General features: G+C 42.6%; 1 protein-coding gene across 3 annotated transcripts in view; it reads right to left on the reverse strand.

The window, feature by feature from the left end:
- Window positions 1-283: 283 nt before the first annotated feature.
- FYB1 (FYN binding protein 1) overlaps window positions 284-19679 on the reverse strand; it is a 65451-nt gene continuing 46055 nt past the window's right edge. For 2 of the 3 annotated variants that reach the window (XM_044431300.1, XM_044431299.1), the window contains 9 exons: window positions 18123-18192; window positions 15555-15695; window positions 13506-13534; window positions 11823-11892; window positions 11509-11623; window positions 8668-8830; window positions 2309-2342; window positions 873-904; window positions 284-740 (listed from right to left, as the gene is read on the reverse strand). In XM_044431300.1, the coding sequence (XP_044287235.1) occupies window positions 718-740; window positions 873-904; window positions 2309-2342; window positions 8668-8830; window positions 11509-11623; window positions 11823-11892; window positions 13506-13534; window positions 15555-15695; window positions 18123-18192 (677 nt within the window). In that variant the 3' untranslated portion in view covers window positions 284-717. The remainder of the gene's footprint in view (window positions 741-872; window positions 905-2308; window positions 2343-8667; window positions 8831-11508; window positions 11624-11822; window positions 11893-13505; window positions 13535-15554; window positions 15696-18122; window positions 18193-19679) is intronic. The other variant, XM_044431301.1, reaches the window with a different exon arrangement.

Raw genomic sequence — 19679 nt, forward strand, 5'->3', positions numbered from 1 at the left:
CGGAGTTATCCCATGAAGCTGATGGGTGGGATGATTAGAAAGATAAAAGAAAGTACTTCTGCATACAATGCATAAACTATGGAATTCGGTACCATGGGAAGTGGGGATGGCTGCCAATCCGGACAGCTTTAAAAGGGGACCGGACAGATCCATGAGGGAGGAGGCTATAAGTGGCTGCTAGCCTTGCTGGCTGTGTGCTGCTTCCTTTACCAGGGGTGGCCTGCCTGCATCCACCAGTTGCTGAGGAGCTTGGGCAGGAGGGGGTCTTGCATCCACCCTGCTTGAGGGATCTTGTGGGCAGCTGGTTTGCCACCACTTGTACCGAGTGCTGGGCTGGATGGACCTTTGGTCTGATGCAGCATGGCTTTTCTTACGTTCTTATGAGTGTCCCTCATTTCATCCTGGCACTAAAAAAGAGGGTATGTTCTTGCAGAACAAAAAAAAAGTGTGCGGGAGAGAACTGGCTGATTGCCTTGGTGATTTAACAGTGAGTGTTCTGCATCGTACTGAGGAAGTTCCTTGGAGGTGTGCCCCTGGTTCCTGCTGAGTAAAGCAAGGCACAACAGTTTCCATTGGGAGATCTACTTCACAGTCCAGGAATTAGTGGAATAACTTAACCAAATATATTCATACCTATATAACAACCAGTTCAGGTAACACAATTCAGTCTTAAATCAGCTGAGAGATCCAGAACCTCACATTGGGAAGATGTTTCAGCTAATCATTGTCGTATATGCAGCCTATTTGAGGGGAAAAAGAGGAAAATGTCCATTTTGTATTAAAACTGCTGGGCCTTGTAATTAAAAACAAACACAAAAACAATTGACTTGATCCTAAATTATTACAATTTTTTCCAGACATGTGCAACATACCATCAGCAATATCATCGTAGATTTCTTCATCTCTGTAGGTTTAGAGAAAGAGAAAAAAATCAAATTGGTTTAATTATTTCACATACATTAAGAAAAGTGGAAATGCTTTCTAGTAAGTCTATCTAGCTCTGTATTTTCTAGTTATAATTCTCTGCATGTTTTGACAGAAAAAAGGCCCACAATTCCCAGAATGTTGCAGCCATACCTGGGGCCAAATGTTTAAATGCTGCATTAAAGAGTCAAGTGTAGTATTAATTAGGTAGTAAGCAGCTGCCCCCCTTCCTGTGGTGCTTACTGTAGAATAAGAGCGTGTGGTGCTGATCCAGATTGGAACTACTACATGCTAGAAGGGAAAGGTTAAACCTTTCTCCCTGAGATGCTTGTTTCTCTCAGCAACTCCCTCAAAACACAGACTTCTGCCTGCAAAGCATGTACTCTGCCACTGTTATGGGCCTTCAAAAGCACTGTTTTCAAATTGGTAAATGGTATTAAGCACCCATCTGTGGGTGTTTACTTAGAATTAAATCCCACATGAATTCAGCTCATACATCAAAAAGGCAATTATTTTGTTTAGAAGCAATTTAAATATTTCAAGGGACATTTCTGAAGATAAAATGTGGGGAAGAAGATACTGGGCGATTGCTAATGAGATTTGTTGGGCCAAGCCTAGTTCAAATGACTGGAAGAAGGGCAAAGGGCAATGCTTCAGAGGACTCAGAGAATTCTACTTGAACTGGGAAATCACATGCTCAAATCCCTAATCAGTCACAAAATTCATGGGATAACCATGGGCCAGATAATGACCTGGTTTGCAGCTAATGAGAACAAATTGTGCATTAATTAACCCATGATTTGACAAGGTTGTGTGCTGCCGCTATTATTAATATATTACATCTGATGGCCTGACAGGAAGTTGCTCCATAATGTGAGAACACACACATTATGGGTTAAATGTGGGCTAAACAACTCAAAGTTAACCTAGAATTAGTTGTACAAATAATGTGCCTGGAATACTGGGTATGCATAATTAAGCCATGATTTGCTGCCTACTTTAAAAGTTTGTTGCAAGCGTAAAGTGGAGAGTGGGAGAAAAAATCATGCTGTCTTGAGAAAGTAATAAATAAAACTTGCACAATTGCCATTCATTTGAATGATGAACATTTCTCAGTGGGTTTTTTCCATTATTATTGTTATATGTTAATAAAATATGGAATGTTCTACAGATCATAAACATTGTCCTGATCAGAATAATCAGGAAAACACTTGTGTTTAGACTTTACAAAATGCTTAATTAATTTCTGCTAAATTAATAAAAGCAGATATTTTTCAGCACTTTCACTGAGTAGTATTCATTTTCTCTAAACCTAATTCAGGGGAACTATTATTGACAATTTTGTTTCTCCTAGTGAGTTTCAAGATAAAACCATTGTACTTACTCATTCATTATGCAACTTCTTTGGACATAACCATCTGTAAAATTATATGTACATAATTATTTTCAGTGTTAAGCTGACATCTTTCTTTTCCGCTAAGACCAGAAGAATAAAACTATAATTTGAAACTGCCAGTATTATACTTGGATTCTGTCCTGATTCTGTGAGATGTGTTACAATTTAAGAGTAATAAAAAATGTACTATCTTGAAGGAAGATCAGAGGTGCTTATAGACTGCATAATGGTCCATTTGTGGAATAAAAATCATTTAATCCCTCACCTTCATGGTTTCTGGATTTTATTTCCACATGTTAGAAAAGGAATTGTTTATGACATTTTAGACACATCACTCGAGGGCCTCTTCCTAACATTCTTGCAGCTCTATCTATGAACAGCTTGCCCAATATTAAGATCAAAAGCCCTTCTCTTTGGCCCACCAAGATGACCAGTAAGGTGGGCCAGTACTAGGCACAGGGCGTCTCAGTGGTGACACCTTTGGAATGCCCTCCCTGGAGAGACATACAATGGCACCTCAGCTCACGAACACCTCAGTTCACGACCAAATCGGGTCGTGAACACAAATTTCATAAAAAATTTGCCACAGGTCGCGAACTCTGCATCAGGTGATGATTGTGAGCGCGCCCACCTTCCCTACACAGGCACGATCGTGGTCATGCTGGGGGGCGGGGGGGGAGAAGGTCATGTTCGTGCTGGGGCGGGGGGAGATGGCCGCGATTGCACCCGTGTTCCCTGCCCGAAAACGCCCCCCCCCCCCCCCCCCCAGCGCGCCCACGATCGCGCCTGCCTCCCCAGCGCATCCGGGCCTGCCTACCCCGCCCCCCGAGCGCGTCCACGCCTGTGCCCGTCTCCCCCCTGGCGTGCCCCGATAGCACCCGTCTCCCCCCAATCCCCCGCAAGATCGCTGGGGGTGTGTGGGGAGATGCCCACGATCTTTGTCATTCTTTGTCACTTTGCTTCAAATTTTTGTGAGTAAAAAAATAGCTGCAGAACGGATTAACCTTATTTACATTGAACCTTATGGGGAAATTTGACTTGGCTCCCAACCAATCTGGGTCACAACAAGAGTCCTGGAACAGGTTTAGTTTGTGAGCCAAGGTACCACTGTATAAAGGTTTAGCACTACCAGGTTGTTGTCTTGAATGCAAAGCCTGGCGAGTAATTTATTCTAGGCTCCATCTGGTGCTTAAAAATCATTAGCTGCTGCTACTGCTATGCATGTATTTAAATGTAACTGCATATATGTTTATGTAACTTTTCAAGCCATTTGTAATATCAGAATACCCATGAAGGCAGGTTAAAACTCTCTGAAATAAATCAATGAATACATGTAAAAGTTCTCACATTATGCACAGTCCTTGGTTGTTTAACCTAGGAATTTGGTGGAGTCATGCAAGAACAAGCAAGTAAGTAATATCCCATATATTCCCATGTAATATCCTATGTTTTTCAACCAAATTGTGCTATCATTACATGCAATCCCAGCAGCTTAAGTTGTTTAGGGCTAAAGCTATGCATCAAAACCATGGGTTAAGACTCTGGGTTGTTCTCCAGCAACTGGTATTCTCAGGTTTATTAGCTCTAATACTGGGATAATATATAGCCACCATAACTACCAGTCATTCATAGCCATATCATTCATAAAAGGGGATCTGATCAGCTATCCCAGTTGGCAGACATCACTACAGCCTCCAGTGGCCAATTGCATAGTTTTGCTATGTGCTGTGTGGGAAAAAAATATTTTTCCTTCCTTTGATCTGTCCTGAATGTCCCACTATTCACTTGTAGGATAAGCCTGGGTCTTTTTATTATGGGAGAAGAAGAAATGTCTATGCATTATGCATACATTTATACTCCTTATAAAGTCCATCCCCACAGCAATGCTTCACACTTTCATGAACCTGTTTGTTCTGATTGTTTTATGAAATCAGAGGGGAAAATGGACATCCACTACTGCTGAATAGTGTGCAGAAGAGCTTGTGCATCTGGCCACTGGAGGTGGTGGTGGTGATGACACTTTAGAGACTTTTCTAAAACAAACCAACCAACCTTGGGGAGACTTGCACCAGAGACCAAACATTTAAAATAACTGAAAATGTAAAATAATTGAAAAGCAACAAAACACCAAGATAATGCCAAAACCTGATTAAAATGACATCAAGAAGCCTGTTCTATGCTGTCAAATGCCTGGGAGCAGAGTACAATCTTAATCTGATGCCAAAAAATTGAAAATGTTGGGTCAGGCAAACCTCCTTGGGGAAAATGTTCCACCACTGAGGAAGCCACCACCAAAATGGAACTCTTTGTTGCCTTCTGCTGTTGCCTTGGAGCAAGTATTCAGAGGAACTGTCCGCAGCTTCAAGAATGGATTATTATAGCAACTATCTTCCGAACTTCGCATTCTACAGCACTCCGTCCAGAAGTGCAGGAAATCTTTCATCTTGCAGTCAAAAACTTCAAGAAACATTGAGTAATAAAATAGCCCTCCTCCTTTTGTTTTTCACTATTCTCAAGAGAAATATTACTTGGAGGCTCCTGCTCTTCAGCACTAGAGTGCACCTCTTCCCTGATCTCTCTCTCTCTCTCTCTCTCTCTCTCTCTCTCTCTCTGTGTGTGTGTGTGTGTGTGTGTGTGTGTGTGTGTACTATCCACTTATACCAAAGTGTCATCTATGAGGATGAAGGGGTTGATCAGACTCAACAGGGAGGAGGCTATCAGTGGCTACTAGCTTTGTCGGCTCTCTGCTCCCTCCTTCACCAGAGGTGGTGTGCTTGCATACACCAGTTGCTGAGGACTTGTGCAGGAGGAGGTCTTGCACACATTCCGCTTGACCAATCCTGTGGACAGCTGCTTTGCCACCACATGTACAGAGTGCTGGACTGGACGGACCTTTGGTCCAACTGAGCATAGCTCTTTATGTTCTCAGTAGAAGTCAAATGTCACTACAGCAGCACAAAAATAAAATCTGGTTGTCATGTGCATGCTCTGAAAAGGCCTTGGAGGTACTGCATAGCCATTCTTTCTAGAACATACAAACTGTTTTTTTAAAAAAGGCTACACTTGGCTTACTCCTTTTAGTGTTTGTGACTTGGTTTCCCATCTGAGAAAGCAAGAATAATGCACAGCACCTTCCTTCCCCGCAGTTGCATTTAAAAACTGCAAAGCAAACATTCTGAGCCTGCTAATGCAACTCCCTTGGTGGCCTTTGAAACCTGAGTTCCTGTCATTTCTTTCAAGCCAGGGAAGATTTCCCCTTCAGCGAGGACAATACAGCAGTTTTACTACAACTCCCATGGGGGAATGAGATCATATTTAGGGTATTCTAATCCCTTTTTCCTGTCTAGCAAAAAGATGATTTTTGCCATTAGGAAAACCTTCAGAGCAAATCATTGATTTGTCAGTGCTATGGCTGCACTAAATTTACACACACACCCTTCTCGCATCATATTGCCTAGAGAGAACACTCTTCCTGAGGGTTAGTACACAACTCGGATAACCTAAGTTGTCTTTAGGTTTTGTGTTAGCTTTTGTGAAGTGAAATAGATATTGTAATATTGTCTGAATGCCAAAAGCTAAACCAGCTTTCCCCAACCTGACACCCTTCGGATGTGTTTGATTACAACACTCATCATCGCCACCCAGTGTAACAGCCATACTGTCCAGGAATGATGGGAAGTGTAGCAAAGGGCATTATGTTTAGCTAAACCTGAGCTAAAGCCACTGAAACATGTATAATTTGAAGTTTCAGCATGGCATTCATTATATGCCTACATCTCTATGAACTGGATTAGAAAAAGCCTTGCCCAAGAAGAAACAGGTGCCATTTGCATGCTGGTTAGGTTTGCATAGTTATCTTTTTCATTTTGATTATCATTTTACTAACAAAGTTTAAAGATGAGAGAGAAAAATAAAAATAACACTATATATAGATCTTTAGCTATATATAGCTGAAAAACACCAAGGAATCTCAAGCAAATACTGCACAGCGCATTAAAAACAAAAGATTTTGCTGTAACTCAGTAATCATTATCCTCTCAATCATATTTTTAGAACTTAGTTAAAATTAATTGAATTTTTTTCTAAATTGCAATTCTTCAACTTATTCTCTATTCTCCTTGAATCAAGCGTTTGAATAGTTATCTTCACTGGCCCACTGAGAGTGGGTAGTTGAGGTAGGTGACAAACCACCCAACCATCCTAATGCATTTGGGGTGATTTAACCACCGTGGCTTATTATCCACTCTACAATCATAGGTACCAGGTCAAAGTGAATAGGGCAGCTCCTTATGGATCACCCAAAAAAGAAGGCAACTCAGGATGGTGCTTTGCTTAATATTTACCTATGCCAGTTGATATGTATAGATGAAAATTTAGACGTCGTTATTATAATATACTATATGTACCACTCTAGCAGAAAGTGAAGAGGAATTAAAGAGCCTCTTGATGTGGGTGAAGAAAGAGAGTACAAAAGTTGGCTTGAAACTCAACATTAAGAAAACTAAGATCATGGCATCCGGTCCTCTCACTTCCTGGCAAATAGATAGGGAAGAAATGGAGGTAGTGACAGATTTTATTTTCCTGGGCTCCAAGATCACCGCAGATGGGGACTGCAGCCAAGAAATTAAAAGACGCTTGCTCCTGGGGAGGAAAGCTATGGCAAATCTAGACAGCATATTAAAAAGCAGAGACATCACCCTGCCAACGAAAGTGCGTATAGTCAAGGCTATGGTTTTCCCAGTTGCAATGTATGGCTGTGAAAGCTGGACCATAAGGAAGGCCGAGCGCCGAAGGATTGAGGCCTTTGAATTGTGGTGCTGGCGGAGACTCCTGCGAGTCCCCTGGATCACAAGGTGATCAAACCGGTCAGTCCTAAAGGAGATCAACCCTGACTGCTCTTTAGAAGGCCTGATGCTGAAGATGAAACTCAAATACTTTGGCCACCTAATGAGAAGGAAGGACTCCCTGGAGAAGAGCCTAATGCTGGGAACAATAGATGGCGAAAGAAGAAGGGGACAGCAGAGAATGAGGTGGCTAGATGGAGTCACTGAAGCAGTTGGTGTGAGCTTAAGTGGACTCCGGGGGATGGTGGAGGACAGGAAGGCCTGGAGGAATGTTGTCCATGGGGTCTTGATGGATCGGACACAACTTCGCGACTAACAACAACAACAACAAATTATAATATAAATAGAAATCCATTACATATTGCCCCATTATAGAAGACTGTGTGGCCAGGTGGCCTATGTGCCTGTCTGTTCACCCCACTGCTAACTGTGAGTGGCAACTGTTCTTGTAGTTCTTTAAAGAAGAACTGGACAGAACAGGACAGGACAGCCTTTTAAATAGAGAATGCACTCAAATAACAGACTGTCCTCCAACAACTCTTCAAGAAGAGGACTGTCCTCCTCATATAGCTTCCTTGCAAGGATCCTATTGAGAAAGATTTCCCAAAGTAGCTTGTAAGGGAGGGAGAAGCTCAACATCTCTCCCTAGGAAAAGTTTTATGTGACTCCCCACTGTTAAAAGCTTTTAGCCTGAAGCTAAAGGCAGGAGCAACTGTGCCTGGAGCTGTACTACCTACTCCTGGAGCTTTGCAGACAAATAAAAAGAAAGGTCACAGGCCCAGCTCAGCATTCCTCTCATTTCAAACTCCAAAAGGGGACAGAGAAGGATAACAGACAGGCTTATTGATGAACAATGCATGGCTAGGGGACCTCAGAAAACTAGGCTAAAAGTACCTTCCCGTCAGCACAGAGGCTGAGTAAAAGTACTTACTAGCAAGGGTGGAAATCTCTAGATTCCAATAATTTCCCAACTAAAGGAACCAAAATTTTATAATAGAACACTCACTCCAAGGATTGAAAGCTTTATCAGTTCTTTGTCTTCCTTCCTGAGCTATAATGCTTGCACATAACCTTTAATTCTCCATTCTGCAGTTATTTACACAGCCTGTGAAAGCACTTGCATCTCATTTATGCTTCATGGCTTTGTTCCAAGTGGATGTGAGTGAAATAAACAGCACTAAAGTGTGTTGAAAAGCATTTGGTGGTTTTTCATTTAACAAGTAGTGTTTTCATTAATTCTGAATTACTCAACCATCCTTTAGAAGGAATAACCTGGATAAAAATTAGCAACAGAACATGGGACCTAGCCAGGTTATATACAATAACAGAAAAAACTGACCAATTGTTCAGCATTCTTTGATGACTGACCTGGATGTGATAGCAGTCATCACCAGTAATGCCAGTTTAGATCCCCGTGTTCTTGGAAATACAAGAGGCTCTCAGTCCCTTGCTATCATGAATAAGAGAGTAGAAGACAGGACTGAATATGCAATTTATACTTACATTTCCCTTCTTCATTCCTACACAGGACTTTAGTATCATCCACGTTTTTAATGACCTCAACCGAGTCTCCTGGCTTAACTGGTAAGTCTTTGCTTCCTCTTTTCTTTGGAGATGGTGCTTGAGATATGGTTGTTTTATACAAAACTTGAATTTCACCTTCATACTGTGAAAACAAGAGCAATGATGGATGGCACATGAGCATTACAGACAAGGTATAATTCACCATTTAAGATTTTCTTGTTCCTTTTTGCAACAAGACATTTCAAGTTACCATATACTTTGGCAATCATCAGTATGTTGCTGTTCCAGGTATGGAGTGAAAGACCTTACAGCAAAAGTCATATGCCTGCTTGTGCAGCTAGAGTTGCAAGTTGTTTTGCTGGCTTAATTTCAAAAATATTGGCGCACCAGTACCTTGTGGCTTTGACTGGAGTTTATAGGTGGGGTCTCCCTTGGTGATCATGGGCACCAATGTGTCAGTGGACAATAGTTATTGTAACATGAATGTCTGCACTTACTCTGAATCAAATCCTCAAACTTTCTTGAAATAACTGAACAACTTCCCCCTCCAGTCAGAACATGGGGTTGATTTTCAGCATTTGGAATGAGGAAGTACCACTTTCACATATTGTCCCAAGGGAAATCAATATAAATATTTATTCTCTGAGGTAGATCTAAAAGTTCTTTGTAGTCAGCTCACATCATGTAACATTTTAAATTAACAGTGTATCCCTAGGTATGGCTACTAGAAAGTAAATTTCACTAATTCAACAGGCACCTACCAGGAGGCATTAATAATTCCAGCCAGACAACAGAAGCCTGTCCTATTATTCAGAAGAAAGTTCTATTTATTTCAGTGGGATATATTCCATGGAAGTAGGTTATCAAGCAAACCTGAATTCTCAGAGGTAATTTTGCTTATTACTCCTACCGACATCAAAACAAATTGCTCACAGCAAGTCCCATTGAACTCAGACAGATCTTCCAAGTGAGTGAGTGAGTGAGTGTGTGTGTGCGCTTTCACACATTTATTTATTTACAACATTTATTCACCATCCACATCTAACAGATGCCAGAGTAGTGAACCAATAAAAAACAGACACAAAGAATACAGCAATGTGTTAAATCAATGCAACTGGATGGTCAGCCAAAGAAGACTTACTGAAATGTTCTTCTGAAATGGAGGGGACAAAACAACGCAATGTTGGCCCCACCTAACTTCCTGTGGCAGGAGGTTCCAGAGTAATGGAGCTCCTACACTCCATGGGCCCATGTGGAAGCATAAGGAGCATGCCATCCAATGACCTGACCATGTGGGGTCGGGAGAGCATGTGTCTGCCTGTGAGGCTGCATTTAAAGCAGCATGCTGTATGCACACATGCTCAACCCTCAGCCCTAACAGCCCCCAAGAGGAGGCTCTGAGGGGTAACAGGTTGTGCACCCCCGTTCTAAGCAACGTTGCTTCAGATGGCTCTGCAGACTTTAGTCCAGTATTTAGGGAAGGAGTCCAGTGCTTTGTGTATGGCAAAGCTGCTGGCAGGAGCAGTCATAAACAAATGAGTAGGCTGTTTTAGGGAAGCAGGAAACCTGGACACTGGTGATCCAATAACCCAATGTTTTGTTTTTACTTTAGCCCAACCATGTAGGGGTTCAGCTTTTGAACAATGCTACAGCACTGGGACAGAAAATGTTTACTTCTTCCCCGGCCATTGTTTTTTTAGTCTACCCTGCCCATTTCCATGGCCTCAAGCACTTCATTGGAAATGTGGCCATGGAGGGCAAAATAAGAACAGAGAGTGATGTGGGGCAGAGGGATATGGAAAGACAGAGATTGGGCTATGTAAGATGGTTGGCATGGAGAGCAAGGTCTGCAAAGTGAGAAGAGAGGTGGGGAAGATTGGCACATAGAGAAGGAGACTTGGGTTGATGAGTTTGCTGGCACAAAGAGAAATCTGATGGTGAGTTTACTAACATATTTGCCTACTACGAAATGGGTATTTTGCTTTATATAAAATTGGCATTTATTGGAGCAGACAGCTAGATTCAAGGGAATGGGTATGTAATTTGGAATTCAGACTCCCACTTTTGTTGTGCTCAGTTTCCTGGGCCTTTGTCCTTTAGCCTAATCATTTAGCCTCCATTGGTGGGTACAGCTGAACTACCATGGCCACCATGTTTACAATGAGCCTGTCCTTATGGCAGTCATATTGTGATACTGCCAACAATACTTTCTCGATGTTCCAAATTCACCCATAGGCCCCAGAATAGACTGAGCTAGCCTGTTCTGGTGAATCAGCCTCATGAACTGTTGACTGGTCCTCCAGAACCTCTTTGTCCTTCTCATTGTCACTGCCTGTGTTATGAATCTGTGTAATCCAGGTAAGAGTGAATTTCTGCTGTTGACTAGGGGTTCTGCTGAGTAAAGCCTGAGCTGCATGGAGCTGCTCATTCTCCAGAAGCCTAGAGTGCTCCTGCATCTATCACCACTCCTGGATCCTCCAGGTGGCACTGGTGGACCAGAGGACTTTTTACCAGCTTGGCTGGTGTGCTAGTCGCATGCTTTTGGATTGTGGAAGGCCATCCTTCAGGACACTTGCTTGGCTTCTTAATGGGAAAAGACTTTGCTCAGGTGGACAAAGACTTTGTTCATCCAGGGAGCCTCATTAAATCTCATTACAGCTGATTATGTGATTTATGAAACATTAGATGTGTTTCTACTTTGGACTGGCATTTTATGCTATTTTAGTATTTAGGATTGTTTTCATGCTCTGTTCAGTGTTAGCTCTCTGAAGGCACTAGCAGTCAAAAGTCAGCATACCAGCAATTGACCAAAGGACTTACTTTAAACTTTTTCCGGAAATCTCGCTCTTCTTTCTCCATCTTTTTAAGCTTCTGTGAATCACGATCATCTGATCTGGCTTTCCCAAAGCTCAGGGACTTCGTGTTTAGCCCTATGCTAAAGCATCACATTGGAAAGAAACACAACACCCAGGATCATCAGTATATAGCTTTGGTAAACTTACAGACAGTTCTGAAACCACTTCAGTTCTGAAGCCTGATTAAAGGAAAGGTTTTATCTAACAGCAGTTGAACGTGACTGCGCACTCAACCCCAAAATAACCCTTGTATGTGGCATTGTTATCTGTGACACTTACCTAAGTTCTTTTGGTGGAGGAGGGAAGTCAGTTGGCTCTACATCATCATAGACATCACTTTCTCCAGAATCTAAAACACAAAAATGTTCATAAGCACAAAAAATGAATATCTAATAATCTACTGTGTATTGAGTGCCATTTTGCAGAAGAGGGTTTTCTTGTTATGCCAATTATAAACCAGTATCTTACATGATTTTTCAAATATTAATGGATTTGAAACCTCTTAAGAGGTAAACATTTACTAAAATAATCCCAGGTTCGTTATTTGGCTACATTAACCAAGCCTTAAATGTCCCAGTTCAGGAGCACCACTGATTGATCATGTATGTTGAACTCTGGCTGGATTGTGGCCACTGTTTCTGCAGAGGAACATTAGAAGATGTTGGTAAGCTCATGATGTTGGAGCCTAAAACAAGAGGCCACTAGGAAATGGTACAAAGAATGTAAAGAATTTGTTGAACCATGTTGCTGTTTGTTGGCCTTTGTCTTTAGAAGAACGTTAAAATTAAAGCTGTCAGGGCCTGCTTTCAAAAATCTCCCTTTCAACTGTCTCCGGGCAAAGCTATGCACAGCACTGAGCCCTTCCCTTGAAGCTGTGGTCAGTGCTGACCCAAGATATTTTGTTGTCTGAGGAGATGTGCAAGATGGTGCCTTCCCATTCCACACAGAGAAACTGATTGGACAGGCAGCTGAATCTTATTTCAGTACTGGCAATGAGTCAGAATCCTCCACCACACGTGGGGGCAGCAGACTAAAGGGGACCAGGCAGGCCATATGGCAAACTCCGCTCTGTCCTCCAACAGAGGGGGACAACCAGGGAACTACAGGAAGGACCACTGGAGAGGCTGTCCCCACTGCCTCCCTCACACCCCCAGTACCTTCTGCCTGGGAAGGCTGCCTCACTCTGCCTAATGCAAAGGCCAGCACTAAGCTTTCTTTTTGTAACTGGAAACGGCATGCACAGACAATCCAGTGAGAACCAGGGTTACACGGATGGATTAGCATTTCCCTTTGCCTTCAGTGGGAAGTTCCTACTGGTGCTAATGGAAGCAGCTAGGAGGGAAGAAATAGAGCAGCAGGATATTCTGATAACAGAATAAAAACAGGAAGAGGAGGAACAGGGGAAGAGATAGTGCTCCTAGGCAGAAGAAAGTTTCAGTGTGTAGTGGGGTAGCCACATTTTGTGAAAAATCCATGTTTTGTGGATTGTCAGGCATCTTACCATCTGTTGTCTGCTCACTGACAGACTCGAGACTTTCTTAAAAACAAATGTAGCTTCATTCCACTCGTGCTAATGCACATGAGCACCAACTAACCCTGGTGCTGGTGTGCCTTAGCACAGATCCCATCCTCATGTAAAAAACCTAACCATGGAAACAGAAAGCCATTCTGCTGTGGAACCCCCAGACTGGATCCACAGAAATCCAAACTTACCATGGTCTGGGGACAATTCCTTGAAGTGTGTGCCTTTTAATGCATAATTGTTTTAATTTGCATTTGTACTCCCAGAAGCCCCTGGGGACCATAAATTTGCATAAAAATAAGGCGCATCATTTTGCATTGGTGTCTTGAGGGGCAAAGCTGCCACACACACAGCCAGAGCAGCTGCACAAAGATCACGTTGCTCACCCATTATAAGAGCTCATTCAGTCTAAGAATAGCTAGCACTTTGATCTTACATACCTTTCCCTGATTGCTTTGCTGGAGGTATCCTGCCAGGAAAGACAAAAAAACACAAAATATATCCTTTGTTAATCACTTATTAACACTTACCATTAATCACGTATCTTATTCCATCAATTCTTCTTCAAGGCTACCAATGTTCATGTGATGTGCCTACACATATCCTAATGGCAGGAGGTTCTCTTATTTCTTAGTTGCTTGCCCTTTCCTAACTGGCATGATTTCTTTGCTACTTTGGGGCCTGCTTTTTCCCCCTGGAGGTTTGGGCAGTGTACCTGGGTCTTTCAGGCAGCCTCCCAGTCCAGGTTTTGGCTAGACCCAGGCCAGGTGAGCTGCAGTAAACCTGAATTTTCATCTGCCATTATGTCATGCCCTGGGTTCCTTATAACAGCCCTTGTATATTTCAGTTTCACATTTCAATATCTAAGGGCACAATCCTATGCATGTTTAGACAAGAAAAAGTCCTTAGGTTCCCTGGCCTGCCATACTGTCATTGGAGTGTGGGTTGTTGCTGGACCATGGTTATTGTGTTGTCTGAACGCAGCTGCACCATTAAACAATGCACCAACAAACCCAGCTACACCAACAAATCACATACAAGCCACAGTTCACAACCCAACAACAAATCATGGGTTCTATTGATGGGTTGTCTTCCATAGTTAAGAAACCATAGTTTGTTAATGTGGCTCCATTGAGACAACCTGATAACCCATTCAACAACAACCCATGGTTCAATGACAACTCGTGAGTGGGTTGTGTTTCCTGAACCCACTCATTATCTGTTTACACAGAGTCCCATATAAGCAGAGCATTTCTCTCTTTCACAAGTGGATTATCTTTACTTTTCAGCCTTTCCTGCCAAAGTGTACGGCAGATGTACAGGAAGCTGCCTCAGAATAGGTCAGACTACTTATCCGTCTAGTTCTGCATTCTGATTGGCAGCAGCAATCCAGGGCCCAGGCAAGGGTCTTTCTGATCCCTTTTGAACAGGAAAGGGATTTGACCCTGGAACCCAGCTGCAGGTACCCAGGCTATGGTCCCTCCTGCAGCAGGTCCTCTTGCACTGTAGTGGATCATTCCCCAGCCTAGTGACTTCCAAGTGTTTGGGACTTCAACTCCTGCAGAGCCTAATGGGAGTTGACTATTGGCTACACTGCTCATAGGAAATAGACAAGAGCCTTGGGAGTTGCCATTAAGAACGTATGGAAGGCACCAGGTCACTACAGGACATAGAAAGATTTGTACTTTGACATCTGTATGGTGTCTTCTAACACATTTCTAAGGGAATTGTATTAATCCTTTTCCATTCCAATCCATTCACAGACCCATTGTGATTTGGAAATGAGGCCCAAGGCAACACTGTGTTGCATTCAGGACCAGCTGCAGAAAATGCAGAAGAATTTCTGCTGGAGTTTAATTGTTCTTTGAACTGGAAACCCCTGATTTTTCTCAGGAAAACATGACGCTGAACATTTTCCCATGGATATTGTGTGATTCCTTAAACATGGGAAATTATGAATTATCCATCATGGGTAAAGTTGTATCACATCAACAAAATAGCTGGAAACAGCACAAAAATTGGGCCATGGTAAGCTTTTCAGACATTGTCCCAAGACGTTTTGCTGCCTGAGGCACAATCCAGTGGAATCCTCACTTTCTGCTAACTAGCATGGATTATAATCCACCAGGACACGGTCTTGTGCAAACCCAACTGAAATGAACTGGATCCATGCAAAGCCAGGCAACTGAGCCCCTGGGTCTGAGCTGTCTGCTTCCCATTCCACCACCCATGGCAACACTGCCTCAGCTGATACAAAACTATGCCTTAAGCCAGCAGGTAGTCAAGGCTAGAACATGGCCCAACTTTCAGGCATGAATGATATTTTCATAGCTTGGGTTAATCTGATCTGCAGTTTGATATGTGGCTGGTTAGGCTGCTGTGAGAAGATGTTAGTAGCAAGTAATCAGTAAGTATATTAGCTATTAGTTTTAGTGAACTGCTTTTTTCCTTTGTTTTGTTTGATTTTTTTTTTCACAGCAGTCTCTTACAAGGAACCTTTGTTTTGTTCCGTCCCATTGACTTTAGTTGTTGACTCTCGTACACTTTTCTTTTGGTAATCTTTTCCCTTTAAAATCTTCAAGAGGCCTCGGGGCCAGGAGTCACTCCTGTCTTCATCCTGTGACACAGACCTTTGGAGTATGCATGCAATTATCACATCAAAAATAAAATGGAAAATGTTTGAAAGGACTTCTCATTCATTTCACTGACTCAGAGCAGTCAAGCAAATCTCCTTCTGCAGAGCCATTTATACATGACAGACTTTAGGGTCGCTCCACACTTAGCACCAAAAACGTAGCTGTATGTACACTGGTCTTTCCAGTCACAAACATGTGAAGTATGGACATCATATATGGACATCATCTCAGCGGCTTTCGATACCATTGATCATGGTATCCTTCTGGACAGGCTGGCTGACTTGGGAGTAGGGGGCACTGCGTGGCAGTGGTTCCACTCCTATCTGGCCGGCTGATTCCAGAAGGTGGTGCTGGGGGACTATAGCTCTGCGCCATGGCAGCTTTGCCATGGAGTCCTGCAGGGCTCTATTTTGTCCCCCATGCTATTTAACATCTACATGAAACCGCTGGGAGAGATCATCAGGAGGTTTGGGCTGTGGAGTCATCAGTATGCTGATGACACCCAGCTCTGCCTCTCATTTACATGTGCTCCAGGTGAGGCAGTGGCTGTACTGACAGAGGTAATGGGCTGGATAAGAGCCAATAAACTGAGCCTCAATCCAGAAAAGATGGAAGTCCTGTTGGTGGGCGGTGTTAGGTCTCCAGGTAGGTGATTTTGACCCAGTTCTGGACAGGGAAGCATTCCCTCTAAAGGACAGGGTCTGTAGCTTGGGAGTACTCCTTGACCCAGAGCTGTCACTGGAGTTCCAGGTGGCGGTGGTGGCAAGGAGTGCTTTCCTACAACTTTAACTGATCCATCAGCTGCATCCTTACCTGGATGAGCACTCCCTAGCAACAGTGATACATGCTCTGGTAACTTCCTGCTTGGATTCCTGCAACGCGCTGTACGTGGGGCTGCCCTTGAAAATGGTCCAGATACTGCAACTGGTACAGAATAGAGCTGCCAGGCTGCTGACGGGGACCGGCTGTTACTCTCGCATAATGCCGGTCCTCTACCACCTCCACTGGCTTCCAGTTGAAGTCCAGGCCTAATTCAAGGTGCTGGTATTGACCTATAAAGCCCTAAATGGCTTGAGACCAGGATACCTGAGGGAACGTTTCCTTCCTTATATGCCCTCACACCCCTTAAGATCTATGGGAAAAGCCCTACTCCGGGAACTCTCTCTAAGAGAGGTAAAAAGGTCATCAACTCGGAGTAGGGCCTTCTCTGCTGTGGCGCCCAAACTCTGGAACGGACTCCCCAGAGAGGTAAGCCTGGCACCAAGTTTATACTCTTTTCGGCGCCAGGTCAAAACCTTTGTATTTAAACAGTATTTTAAAATCTAACAACTGTTAACCTTTAGTCGCTCTGTTTGCTTTGTGATTTATTGTTTTGTTCTGTTTCTATTATTTATTAGGAATTGTTTTTTTAATTGTTCTTTTAAATATTGTAAGCCGTCCTGAGATTTTGTATAATAGGACAGCATACAAAAGCTTTTAATAAATACATACATACATACATACATACCCAGGCATTTGTATGTTTTTGTTCAGTCGCGAAGTTGTACCCAAACCATTGCAACCGAATGGACAACATTCCTCCAGGCTCTTCTATCCTCCACCATCCCTCAGAGCCCACCCAAATGAGAACTGGACATGGAAATACTGACTGGTTCAAATTTGAAAGGAGTACGTCAAGGCTGTATATTGTCCCCCTGCCTATTTAACTCATATGTTGTAAGCCGCCCTGAGATGCTTTTGCATATAGGGCTGGGTATAAATATTTTAAATAAAAATAAATAAATATGCAGAGCACATCATATGAAAGGCCAGGCTAAATGAATTACAAGTCAGAATTAAGATTGCTGGGAGAAATATCAACAAGCTCAGATATGCAGATGATACCACTCTAATGGCAGAAAGTGAAGAGGAACTAAAGACATCTGTATGTATGGTTTTAAAGATGTGAGCATGACTGGCAAGCCTATATGCTGGAGACTCCATCCTCTGCGGATGAGGTTACATTCGCAGAGATGGATGCCACTGACCCTCTGTGGCAAAGGACCAGGAGGAACCTGGCCTCTGGGGTAAAGGCTGTGGGGGACCTGAGCAACCCCTTGTTTGCCAGAACTGTCATTGCTCAGGTGGCAGGGCAACAGGAGCATTTGCTTGCTGAAAAGTATTCCTTAAGGTGAAACAGCTCCTCAGAAGTAGAATCCTGATGGACTGCAGCACAAAATTTATACAAAATCACACCCAACACAATGAATTCTATAGTCAAATCAAATGACATGTCAAACAGTATTTTATAAATTATTCATAAATATTTTAATAAACTCTTTATAAACTATCCTGCCTAACAGTTTTCTAAGTTTTTTCCACTATGAACTAATCAATCTCAGTAGCCTTGTCTTCATTATGACATGGAATTTTCATACTTACTTAGCTGGAATATCAATATCATCCTCAACTCCGTCATAAATGTCATCAGCTGGAGGAGGAGGAGGGAATCCTATATGAAATTTGGAGAAAAACAGGGGTAAAACCAGCACTTGGTTTCTTCAAAGATCTATCTATCTATCTAGTAGCCAGAAATTCTGCAGTGAGGGAGCAAGGAATTGGCCAGACACGTGCCCCATATATGTGTACACACAATAGAAAAACAAAAGGAGAGGAGAGGCCTTGATGTTGCCCATTGGTGATGAGCAGTTGGACAGCAGGTGGAACATGCACACAGGTAGAATAGTTACCATTTATTTTAAATCTGCAGCTATAAACACAAAAATGCATATGCAAATATTATGGTGTCCTAGGAGGTGTAAGTGATTCATTTCTGGGGGGCGGGGCTGTTGCATAAATGGTCACCTTAATGGGCTTACTTAAAGGTAAGTGGATATAGGATTGGAATCTAAATTATATGACTTCTCAGGCAGTAATTGGTAGTTTATAAGAAGAATCCTGCATCTTTTTCCATATAAATCCACAGCTATGGACATACACCTGTGCATATTTTGCCAGAAAAAGGTCCTGTAACTTCCAAAATGCCCAGCAAGCATGGCTGACTGAGACATGCTAGGAACTGTAGGACTTTTTCTGTCTAAATTTACATAGGATTGTATCCCCAAATGTTCATCTTTTAGGAAGGACCTTCACAGGTTCCCTTTAGTTACAGTTCTGTAACTGACCTGCCTTGACTGGAAGTACCACTCCAGCCAATAAACTCAGACTGGACTATTGCAAAGAAAAAGGAAGGCTGTAACCATGTGGCATACCTAAGACCAGAATTTAAGCACCTATTCTGAAGAATAATCCTGTCAGAAAAGTCCCGCCAGGAAGAAATTCCAAAGGCCCGATGAATAAAGGAAGGTTTTTATAGCTTTTCTTGAATGAAACCTAAGAGAATGACTTTCTTATGGGGTTGTTCACCAACCTCAAGGCCACGAATAGAGTAAGTAGAAATAGTCATGAATAAAAAGCTGCCATATGTTAATTGCTGTTAATCAGATCTAGCTCTTCTGAGCTACTTCTTAAAAAGTTAAGGATTATTACCTCTGATTTACAAAAAGGGTGGGTATTCCCTTTGAAGAATAAAGCTATTTATGTCTACATCTTTAAGAGGACAAATATTTTTGGATCAACAACTGAACTGAAGAGGACGAGAGACTGAGGTAAATGTAGCTTTTACTTCCTCATCTTGGAAAATGTATTTATTTGGCCTTAAAGTTCATAGATGAACTTTAAAATGGATATTGGAGGAAGTATTAAGAAAGTCTGAGGTAGAATTTCCCAGCTTGGTGCCCTGATGTGGTGGAACACAACTCTGAGAATGGCAGGTCAGGGGATGTTGGGAGCTGTAACTGAACCCTCTGGAGGACATGAGGCTGGAGCAGGCTGGTCTGGGGATTTATTTGATAGTGTCGATGGACAGCTTGGAAATTGCTGGTTTTTACTATCGGCTCATGTAACTGAGATGTTGACAGCATCTAAGTTCTGTTTTTT

Source organism: Varanus komodoensis, unplaced genomic scaffold, assembly GCF_004798865.1.
Source record: "Varanus komodoensis strain SLA01 unplaced genomic scaffold, ASM479886v1 scaffold22, whole genome shotgun sequence".
Taxonomy (NCBI): Eukaryota; Metazoa; Chordata; class Lepidosauria; order Squamata; family Varanidae; genus Varanus; species Varanus komodoensis.